We start from the raw sequence: 12614 nt of genomic DNA on the forward strand, positions 1-12614 counted from the left end.
TATTTTCTAACTGCTTTTTTAAGGGAAATACATTTTTTTTTAAGATTTTTTTTGATGTGGACGACTTTTAAAGTCTTTATTGAATTTGTTACAGTATTGCTTCTGTTTTTTCCTTTGGTTTTTTGGCCACGAGGTATGTGGGGTCCTAGCTCCCCAACCAGGGATCAAACCCACACCCCCTGCATTGGAAGGTGAAGTCTTAACCACTGGGCCGCCAGGGGAGTCCCCAATATGTCATTTTCTATATTACAGACCACCCTTAAATTTTATGGCATTTTTCCAGGAAAAGAGTTATTGCTGTTTATGATATTAATAGTCCCTGAGGCTTAGCTTTGATCAGTATGTACATGATGTAGCATTTCCTTTTGCTGCAGCTTTTGACAAGAGATGATTCTGGGGCCTGCGGGGCCAGTTGGGGAATGTTTATATGTGGTATTTGAGTTCACTAATACAAACCTCTCTCCACTGGTTTGTGTACAATAGGGTAAGGGAGACTGGAAATGGATAGAGAAGTTGCAGTTAGCAGCTGCAGGGTATAAGCTCCTGTGAAAACTATGTTCCTAATTAATGGAGGTAGGAGAGCCTGTTGGAATAAGGAAACTTCAGTGTACAGGATCTCAGACTTCCTGTTGAGACAGGAGAGTCTAGGATAAGGCATGGACTAAGGCAGGGACGTTCAGTAACAGGTGATAGGAAGAACAACGAGTAAAAACTCAGAAGACAGCAAGAAAGAGTTCCTTCCATGCACTGATTCCCAACTTGATAAAGAAAATGGGGTGAGGAGGTTCCGAAAAGAGAAACAACCTGACAGAAATTTGAACTTCAATTTGATCAAATACTGAACCCCAAAGCAAAGTGTGAAGCCCAGGGAAGATGAGTTCCTTAATGGTGAATCTGTCTTCTCCTCCCCAATTCTGTCGTTAGTGAAAGTAGGGGCTCTAAGCAAAGTGAGGCCATTAATACAACTAAAATCAGTTTTTACCCATCTGAATAAGTGTGCTTACTTTTTCACACACCCCCTTTCTCTACATGTTACTTGTCAGGGAAACGAAGTGGCTAATGGATGATGGAGCATGTATAAGATCTTTATGAAGAAAATTAGATGAGTATTTAGTAAGCAGATGTAACTTCTTTCTGAATAGGACGTCTTAAATATTGTAAGTTGTCAACTGATCCATAAATTTAATGTATTTTCAACCAAATGCCGACAGATGTCCATCAATAAGCAAATGACTACATAAATTGTGATATAGCAATGCTCTGAGTTATGCAAACTAAAATGAGGGAAATGAAGATGTTTGAAATGGAAATATCTCTAGGACACATGGAAAAGAAAATGTGCAAATAAAGCTGTGGAGCACCTAAATATATAAAGCAAGTATTAACAGACATAGACAGCAAATATTAACAGGATAGACAGCAAAACAATAATAGCAGGGAACTTTAGTACCCCACTTTCATCAGAAGGATAGATCATCCAGTCAGATTATCAATAAGGAAGCACTGACCTTAAATAACATGTTTAGACCAGATGGATGTAACAGACATGCAGAACATTCCATCCAAAAGCAACAGAATATAGACTCTTCAAGCACACATGGAAAATTCTTCAGGACAGATCATATGTTAGGACACAAAACAAGTCAATACGTTTAAGAAGACTGAAATCAGTATCAGGCATCTTTTCTGACCATAATGGTATAAAACTAGAAATCAACTACAAGAAGCCTAAAAATTTCACAAATATGTGGAAATTAAGCAACCTACTGAACAACCAATGGGTCAAAGAAGAAATTTAAGAATAATGAGAAATGAAAATGGAAACAACATACCAAAACTTACGGGATACAGCAAAAACAGTCTAAGAGGGAAGTATATAGGGATAAAAGCCTACATCAAGAAACAAAGATCGCAACCTAACTTGCTATCTTGGGGGGAAAAAAATGAAGCCCAAAGTTAGTAGAAGAAAGGAAAGAGCAATGAAACTTAAGAGCTGGTTTTTTTCTTTTTAAGATAAAATTGATAAAACTTTAGCTAGACTCACAAAAAAAGCCCTCAAAATCAGAAAGGAAAGAGGAGGTGTTACAAGTTGTACCATGGAAATACAAAGAATCAGATGTTACTGTGAATGATTGTTGGCCAACAAATTGGATAGCCTAGAAGTGGACTGCTAGAAACATACCTACCAAGATTGAATCATGATGAAATGTGAAATGTGAGTAGTCTGGTTAGTAGTGAGGAGATTGAATCAATAATCAAAAACCTCCCAACAAAAGTCCAGGACCATATGGCTTCACTGATGACTTCTACCAAACATTTAAAGAATTAATACCAGTCCTTCTCAAACACTTTCAAAAAATCAAAGAGGAGGAACCACTTCCAAATTCATTTTATGAAACCAGCATTACCCTGATACCAAAGCCAGACAAGGACACCTAAAGAAAAGAAAATTATAGGCCAATATCCCTGATGTACAAAATAGATGCAAAAATCCTTAACAAAACTTCAACAGTATGTTAAAATGACCATACAACATGATCAAGTGGGATTATTCCAGGATGCAAGGATGATTCAACATCTGAAAATCAATCAGTGTATTACACCAGTTTAACAAAAAAGGATAAAAATCATGGTCCTCTCCGTAGATGGGGAAAAAAGCATTTGGTAAAATTCAACATCCATTTATGATTTTAAAAAACTGTCAACAAATTGAATATAGAGAGAAAGTACCTCAACATAATAAAGGCCATAGAGACTTTCCTGGTGGTCCCCTGGTTAAGACTCTGTGCTCCCATTGCAGGGGGCCCGGGTTCGATCCCTGGTCGGGGAACTAGATCCTGCATGCCACAACTAAAAACGGATCCTGCACACGGCAACAAAGATTCCATGTGCCACAACTAAGACCCAGCATGGCCAAATATTAAAAATAAAGGCCATAAATGGCAAGCCCACAGCTAATCATACTCTTGGGGATGAGACAAGGGTGCCTGCTCTCACCTCTTATTCAATATAGTATTGGAATCCTAGCCAGAGCTAGGAAAGAAAGTCATCCAAATTAAGGAGAAGTAAAATTGTCACTATTTGCAGATGACATGATGTTGCATATAGAAAACCCTAAAGACTCCACCAAAAAACTTAGAATTGATCAATGAATTCAGCAAAATTGCAGCATACTAAATCAATATGCAAAAATCTGCATTTCTATACACTAATAAAAACTACCAGAAAAAGAAATTAAGGAAATAATCCCATTTACAGTTGCATAGTAAGAAAAAACATACCTAGGGATAAATTTAACCAAGGAGGTAAAAGACCTGTACACTGAAAACTATAAGCGTGGTGAAAGAAATTGAAGAAGACACAGATAAATGGAAAGATATTCCGTGCTTACAGATTGGAAGAATTAATATTGTTAAAATGCCCATACTATCCAGAGGAATCTACACATTCAGTGCAATCTCTATCAAAATTTCCATGGCATTTTTCACAGAAATAGAACAGACAATCCTAAGACTTGTATGGAACCACAAAAGACCCAGAATAGCCAAAGCAGTGTTGAGAAAGAATAAAGCTAGAGGTATCATGCTTCCTGATTTCAAGCTGTATTACAAAGGTATAGTAATTAAAACATTATGGTATTGACATTAAAACATACGTATAGATCAGTAGGACAGAATAGAGAACCTAGAAATAAACCCATGTATATATAGTCAGTTAATTTACAACAAAGGAACCAAAAATATACGATAGGGAAAGACGGTCTCTTAAATAAATGATGTTGGGAAAACTAGATCACTACCTTACACCATACACAAAAGTTAATATGGATTAAAGAGTTGGAGATTAAACCTGAAATCATAAACTTCCTAGAAGAAAACACAGGTGGTAGGTTCCTTGATATCAATCTTGGCAATGATTTTTTGGATTTGACGCTAAAGCAAAGGCAACAAAAGCAAAAATAAATAAATAGGGCTACAACAAACTAAAAAGCTTCTGCACAGCAAAGAAAACCATCAGTCAAATGAAAGAATGGGAGAAGATATTTGCAAATACTGTATCTGATAAGGGCTTAATATCCAAAGTATGTAAAGAATTTATACAAGATAACCATCTAAAATGGGCAGATAATCTGAATAGGCATTTTTCCAAAGAAGATATTCAGATTGCCAACATACATGAAAAGGTGCTCAACATAACTAATCATCAGGGAAATAAAGTCAAAACCACAATGAGCTATTACATTACACCCAACATAACTAATCATCAGGGAAATAAAGTCAAAACCACAATGAGCTATTACATTACACCCATGAGAAAGGCTATTATGAAAAAGGCAAAAAATAACAAGCGTTGGCAAGGATGTGGAGAAAAGAGAACTCTTGTGTAATATTGGTGAGAGCCTCTATGGAAAACATAGAGGTTTCCCAAAAAACTAAAAATAGAACTACCATATAAATCCAGCAATTCCACTTCTAGGTATTTATCTGAAGAAAATGAAAAAGCTAACTCAAAAAGATTGATGCACCCTCATGTTCATTGCCACATTATTTACAATAGCCAAGACATGGAAGCAACCTAAGTGTTCACTGATGGAAGAATGCATAAAATGTATATATATGTACAATCAAGTATTATTCAGCCCTAAAAAGAAGGAAATCTTGTCATTTGTGACAACATGGATGAAACTGGAGGGCATTATGCTAAATGAAATAAGACAGAAAGACAAATAGTGTATAATCTGTGTGGAATCTAAAACATTTTTAGAGTAACTTTTTAATTTATTCATTTTATTTTTTTGGCTATGTTGGGTCTTAGCTGCAGCATGCGGGATCTTTTCGTTGTGACACATGGGCTTCTCTAGTTGTAGTGCACAGGCTTCTCTCTAGTTGTGGTGTGCGGGTTTTCTCTGTCTAATTGTGGCGCGAAGGCTCCAGGGTGTATGGGCTGTGTAGTTTGCGGCATGCAGGCTCTCATGTTGAGGTGCGTGAGCTCAGTAGTTGTGGCATGTGGGCTTAGTTCCCCTGCAGCATGTGAGATCTTAGTTCCCCGACCAGGGATCAAACCCGTGTCCCTTCATTGGAAGGTGTATTCTTTACCACTGGACTACCAGGGAAGTCCCTAAAAAAATATTTTTAATAAAATAAAAATGAACTCATAGGTACAAAGGCTAGATTGGTGGTTGCCAGAGGTGGAGGTGGTAGGTGGGTGAAATGGGTGAAAGTGGTCAAAAGGTACAAACTTACAGTTACAAAATAAATGTCATGGGGATGTAATGTACACCATGGTGACTATAGTTAATAACACTCTATTTGAAAGTTGCTAAGAGAGTAGATCTTAAACGTTCTCACCACACACAAGAAAAAAATTTGTATCTATGTGTGGTGATGGATATGTTAACTAGATTTATTGTGGTGATATGTGTGCAGTGTATACAATCATGTTGTACACCTGGAACAAATATAATGTTATATGTCAATTGTATCAATTTTTAAAAATTAATTTTAAAAAGGAAAAATACAAGCTTTTCTTATAACTTTGTAGAAGAGGCTTTTTAAAACTATGTGTAAGCAGAGATGCCATAAGGAAAAAAATTAATAAATTTGACTACACCAAAGTTTAAAAATTAAAAACCAGAGCTACAGATTGGGAAAATGTTTTCTCAACCTATATACGAGAGAAAGGATTAATGTCCAGGAAAAATAAGCTGCAGATGAGAAGAATATACTATATATATGTTTCAATAGCTATGTATTTTCTCAGTTTATAATGGGAAAAAGATTATTTCCCAAAATGGATACAGAGCTGATACAAATCAATTTTAAAAATCATTCAAAATTATAAACACACTAATAATTTGATAATATTGTAATAGCATTGGTGGGTTTGTCTGGAATTTGATGTAATGCACTACTGGTAGGAGTATAAATCGGGACACTCCTTTTAGGGAAAAATTTGTCAGTACCATTAGAAGTTAAAATATAACTGACTACCCTATTACCCAGCAATTGTACTCTTCAATATTTTCCCTGAAGAAATAACCTATATATGTATAGAAAAAGGCATATACAATGACATTCATTGTGACATTGTGACACTGAAAATGGAAAATAACCTAAAACCTAATCAACAAATTAATGATTATGCAAGGTCACAAAGTGCAGCTTTCAAAAAGAATAAGATATATCAATATTTGCACAATGTGAAGATCTCCAAGTTGTGCTATATGGTAAAAATACCAGTTGTAGATCAATACTCACATTATAGTACCTCTTATTTTGTAAACTTGTTAGGTAAAAGTATATTCTTTATGTACATACACATGTAATAAATGGTGAATACTTTTTAGGAAGTAGCTGGGATTAGGTATAAGGCAAATGGAACTATTATCTAAATTTTGGGGATATTTATGAGAATGCATTTATTTAATATTTCTATAATTAATATAATATGCTTTTAGAGAGATAATGATTATAAACACAGGAATCTGAAAAATGATACATTTATATGAAGCTGTCAGGGCCACCTTGAAAATTCCACTAAGTGAAATAAAACTTTCTATTAAAATGAATATATATATACATTAACAAGACAATTCTAGGAAAAAGAATGATAGAAGAGGCCATGTCCTATCATAAAGTGAAAAGTACTACGCTACACAGGTATAAAAATTGAAATACTGTGGTACTGGCACAGGAATAGATAGACAAGGAGTAGAAAGTCTAGAAACACATATGTCTAGATAGATATTTCATTTCTGATAGTTGGCATTTCAAATAGTGGGGAGAGAATGGCCTATTCAGTAACCCATTAGAAATTGATAAACCTACCACACAGCACAAACAAAGTTAAAATTCAAGATGGGCTAAAGATCTAAAGATTAGAAACAAGAATATTAAATAATACATTTCACACAAGCTTTCAAAAATATGGTACCAAGTAATGTATTTTGAAGGACACTATAAACCAAATTTTAAAACTAACACTAGAGAGAAATTTTTTTTCTATCACATTTTAATACATGATATCCAAACTCTATTAAGAGTTCTTATATCAATAATAAGTTAATAAAAATGTACAAAGGATATAAAGAAGAAAAACAAGTAGCCAATTAACCTGAAAAGCTACCCCTCTAAACAGAAACAAGTGTCCAAAATATGAAGTTTTATAACAGGTGTGAGCAAACCAGAGAGATTTAGACACACTTCTAACTGTAGGTAGGATTTAAATTTGAAGAAGCCTGTTTTAGAAGACTTTGGATTACAATAAAAATTCCAAATGGGCATGCCATTGAGTCAGCAACTTAATTTCTAAGAATCTATCTTAAATAAAAGATATGTGGACAAAGATGTATAACTAAAGATACAGATATTAATTTGCAACATATTAAAATTAAGAACCAACCAGTGTTCAATACGCAAGAGGTTAAACTATGGTACAACCTTACTGTGGAATGCTATGCATCTGTTACAAAGAAGTGGGTCTACATATTCTGGTATAAACAGAGCTCCAAGCACTATTAAGTGAAGGAAAATAAAAAACAACTGAGGAATGCTACATAAGACATAATTCCATATATGTTAAATTATATATTTTAAATGTTATACACATGTATGTTTGCATTATATATATGTAATAATAGCTATCATTCAGTTGCATTGTTCTTAATATGCTAATGAATGACCTCATCTAAATCTCACAACCTATCTGTCACCATTATACAGATGAGGAAGCAGGCACAGAGAAATTTAGTAACTTTCGCCAGATGAGATTTAAACACTGGCATTCCAACTCCTGAACAGCCATTAATATGTACAGAGAAAGGAAACTGGAAGTAAGCACAGTGTTGAAAGTGATTACCCTATGAAGGGAAGGGAAGAGGGGAATTAGTAAGTTTTCATATATATTTCTGTATTGTTTGAATCTTTTACAAAATGTGTTCATCATTTACTTACATATTTTTATTTTATTTTATTTATTTTTAAGATTTTTTATTTATTTATTTTTGGCTGCATGGGGTCTTAGTTGCGGCACTTGGGATCTTCACTGAGGCATGCGGGATCTTCTGTTGTGGCACGTGGTGTCTTCATTGCGGCTCCCAGGCTTCTCTCTAGTTGTGGCATGCAGGTTTTTTCTCTTCTCTAGTTGTGGTGCACAGGCTCCACGGCACGTGGGCTCTGTAGTTCGTGGCACACGGGCTCTAGACGGGGCGCAAGAGCTCAGTAGTTGTGGCGTGCAGGCTTAGTTGCCCTGTGGCATGTGGGATCATAGTTCCCTGACAAGGGATCGAACCCGTGTCCCCTGCCTTGTAAAGTGGATTCTTTACCACTGAACCACCAGGAAGTCCCTACTTTTTTTTTTTTTTTTTTTTTTTATTGGCTGCGTTGGGTCTTTGTTGCTGTGCGCAGGCTTTCTCTACTTGCAGCGAGTGGGGGCTACTGTTCATTGTGGTGTGCAGGCTTCTTATTGTGGTGGCTTCTCTTTTGTGGAGCAAGGGCTCCAGGCGCGGACTCCAGTAGTTGTGTCACGCAGGCTCAGTAGTTGTGGCTCACGGGCTGTAGAGCACAGGCTCAGTAGTTGTGGCGCACGGGCTCAGTTGCTCCATTGTGTGTGGGATCTTCCCGGACCAGGGCTCGCACCCATGTCCCCTGCATTGGCAGGCGGATTCTTAACCACTGCGCCACCAGGGAAGTCCCTCTACATGTTTTTTTGTGTGTGTTTTTTTTTCGGTATGTGGGCCTCTCACTGTTGTGGCCTCTCCCGTTGCAGAGCAGAGATTCCAGATGCGCAGGCTCAGCGGCCATGGCGCATGGGCCCAGCCGCTCCGCGGCATGTGGGATCTTCCCGGACCAGGGCACGAACCCGTGTCCCCTGTATTGGCAGGCGGACTCTCAACCACTGCGCCACCAGGGAAGCCCCCCCCACTACATGTTTTTAAAGGAGAAAAAAAGTTTGGCGAGGAACTCACTTTTGTTCTGCTATGTAAATAAGTTTTAAAATAATTTGTAAGTAAGAAAAAATGTGGAGAACTTTTTTTCTGCAGACACTTCCCAGGTTCCTTGGCATAAATTGTGTGAGAAGTTTGAGGTTTTTGTGTTATCTCTTATAGTTTTAAATTTTTTTGATGTTACATAGGTGAATCACATACTGATTTTATTATCGTAGATAACCCAGTTACATAGTAAGTGTTTACAGTCACTTAATATTTTACAACCTCAACTGTAGTTATAAAGTAAGTATTCCACATACCTCCTAACAGTTCCTTGAAGATGGAGCTAGTCTGGCATTTAGTCCTTATTGTCCTCCTAAGTTTTTCTTGTTGGGGGTTAGACTGGGAATCTGATAGAAACTTCATTTCAGCTGCTGGTCCTCTAACCAGCGACTTGCTACACAACCTGAGGGGTCCACTGGGAAACCAGGATGCTCCCTTTGTAACAGGAGACAAAGAAATTTATGTTTGTCACCAGCCACTGCCCTCTTTCCTGCCAGAGTACTTTAGCAGTGTTCGTGCCATTATGATCACTCATTACAAAGTATTTCTGCCGTGGGCACAGCTACTCCCAGAAGGAACCTCCAAGAACCCAGACAAGGAAACAGTGCAGTGCTACCGGCAACTCCTTGAGGCCCTCAAGAGTGCTCAGCTTCAGCCCCTGGTGGTCCTGCACCACCAGACCCTTCCTGCCAGCACCGTCCAGAGAACTGAGGCCTTTGCTGATCTCTTTGCTGACTATGCCTCCTTCATCTTCCACTCCTTTGGGGACCTAGTTGAGATCTGGTTCACTTTTAGTGACTTGGAGGAAGTGATAATGGAGCTTCCCCACCAGGAATCAAGATCTTCACGTCTCCAGATCCTCACTGATGCCCACAGAAAAGCCTATGAGATTTTCCATGAAAAATATGCTTCTCAAGGTGAGTACACATGACCCAGGTGGCTGACCCACCGGCAGCCTTCATTACCCACCTTCCTCCACCCTCCTTAAAGCAGGACTCAGCATTTCTTTCCACTTACCTCCAATAGTCCCTTTGGGACTTCCCTGGCAGTCCAGTGGTTAAGACTCCGAGCTTCCACCGCAGGGGGTATGGGTTCAAGCATCCCTGGTCGGGGAAGTAAGATTCCGCATGCCACAAAGCACAGCCTAAAAAAAGTCCCCCATATCTATTTATTAGTGAGAAATTAATACCGTACTGAAGATTTCCCAGTGGAGGTTGGTAGGGGTGGTTTACATTGTACAGTGCCCAGCATTCCCTTTGAAAAATATCTTTTGAGCCCCCTTGCCCAATCTTTTTTTTTTTTTTAATAAATTTATTTATTTATTTTTGGCTGTGTTGGGTCTTTGTTGCTGTGCACAAGCTTTCTTTAGTTGTGGTGAGTGGGGGCTGCTCTTCGTTGTGGAGCACGGGCTCTAGGTGCGCAGGCTTCAGTAGTTGTGGCACGTGGGCTCAGTAGTTGTGGCTTGTGGGCTCTAGAGCGCAGGCTCAGTAGTTGTAGCGCATGGGCTGAGTTGCTCTGCGGCATGTGGGATCTTCCCAGGCCAGGGCTCGAACCCATGTCCCTTGCATTGGCAGGCAGATTCTTAACCACTGTGCCGCCAGGGAAGTCCCCTTGCCCAATCTTGAGTCTGCAGTATCACCGATTATCTTTCTGTCCTCCTTTCTCCAGTCCTGCATCCCTGACTCTTCCTACCATTTCAAGATTGCCCATCCTCTCATCCACCCCGTTTTCTTTTATTTATTTATTTATTTTTATTTTATGTGTGTGTGTGTGTGTGTGTGTGTGTGTGTGTTTCGGTCATGCCCCTCAGCTTGGGGGATCTCAGTTCCCCGACCAGGGATCAAACCCATGCCCCCTGCAGTGGAAGCCCAGAGTCCTAACCACTGGACCTCCAGGGAATTCCTGAGCCTCCCCTTTTTCTTATGCAAAGTGAGTTACATGTTCTAGTTGAAGCCTATATTCCAGCAGGGGAGACAAATACAAAGATAAAATAATAATATGCTGACAGATAGTGAGAAGAGCATGCTTACAATTGTCCGTATTCCTGCTTCATGGCTAGTTTAAGGTTCCAATTCAGTAGGCCCGGATGGAATCAGGACATTGATTTTAATAAATTCCCTAGGTGAATCTAGGCTAGGTACACCAAAAAATTGGTACACCAATTTTGAGAACCAATTTTGGATTATATATGCTTCCTGGTTTTTATTATATACTATATGTATATTTTTATGCATAGTATATAATACATCTGCATACTTGTATACTCTGCCTTTGAAACTTAACATATTTAATGAATATATTCTCATTTTATTAAAAACTCTTTGAAAGCATGATTTTCAGTGTTGTTACAGGTTCCCATTATATTAATGGATCATAGAGTTTAAAATATTCTTTCATTTTTGTATATAAGTTTATTTAATTTTCACTATTAAAAATTATGTTGGGCTTCCCTGGTGGCGCAGTGGTTGAGAGTCCACCTGCCGATGCAGGGGACACGGGTTCGTGCCCTGCTCCGGGAAGATCCCGCATGCCGCCGAGCGGCTGGGCCCGTGAGCCATGGCCACTTTTAACCAACATATGTTGGTTAAAAGCAAAATAACTTTTTGAAGGTGGGGATATTGAATAATATCCTCCAAACTGAAAAGGAACTTTGAGACCAAAAAGTGAAGCAGGCAACTTCATAAAATGCAATTATGGAGTTTATTGTGGGTAATTTACATATGGGTAAGATAGGGTGAACAGCGATCTGGAAGCATTTGCAGCTGCATTCCTTACTGCCAAAAGGGGCACAAGGGAATTTAAAGGGGCCAAAGCTAAAAATGCAGTCTGATTATTAAGGGAGAAGCACATCTGCACCAGTGGGACTGGAAGTTTTTCCATCCACTTGGGGGTCTCATGACCATTATTCCTTGAGGACCATTAACCATCTGTGTCAGCTAAAGAGCATTCTTCCAGTTCTTGTATCTGATGAAGACAAGGGTAAAAGTTGATAGGAAACTTATCTGGCTTGGGTGCATTACTTGTGAGTAGGCTAAAGCTCAGTCACACAGGAAGGGGAGGGGTTAGGACTGTGGGCCGAAGATGGAGCTGACAAAATAGAGTCAGTGTGGTTCAGCCACACAATAACTAACACCCATGGAGTGACCACTCAGTCCAGCAATTAAAATATAACAGAATACTGTGGTGATTTTGTAACACGGAATTATTGAATCACTATGTTGTACACATGGAACTAACATAGTGTTGTAGGTCAATTATGCTTCAATTTTTTAAAGAGTAAGAAAACAGCAAAAAATTATATATAATATATAATACATATATATAATATATATATTACACCACTTCACATCAATTAGGATGGCTGTAATAAAAAAGACAGACAGGGACTTCCCTGGTGGCGCAGTGGTTCAGAATCTGCCTGCCAATGCAGGGGACACAAGTTCCAGCCCTGGCCCAGGAAGATCTCACATGCTGGAGAGCAACTAAGCCTGTGTGCCACAACTACTGAGCCTGTGCTCTAGAGCTCAAGAGCCACAAGTACTGAGCCTACGTGCCACAACTACTGAAACCCATGCACCTAGAGCCCGTGCTCCACACCAAGAGAAGCCACCACAATGAGAAGCCT

At 38.7% G+C, this 12614-nt stretch overlaps 1 protein-coding gene across 1 annotated transcript in view; it reads left to right on the forward strand.

Annotated features, from left to right (window-relative positions):
- Window positions 1-9266: 9266 nt before the first annotated feature.
- LCT (lactase) overlaps window positions 9267-12614 on the forward strand; it is a 51543-nt gene continuing 48195 nt past the window's right edge. The window contains exon 1 of the mRNA XM_060016876.1: window positions 9267-9906. Coding sequence (XP_059872859.1) covers window positions 9267-9906 — 640 coding nt within the window. The remainder of the gene's footprint in view (window positions 9907-12614) is intronic.

Source organism: Delphinus delphis, chromosome 7 (genome assembly GCF_949987515.2).
Source record: "Delphinus delphis chromosome 7, mDelDel1.2, whole genome shotgun sequence".
NCBI classification, from domain to species: Eukaryota; Metazoa; Chordata; class Mammalia; order Artiodactyla; family Delphinidae; genus Delphinus; species Delphinus delphis.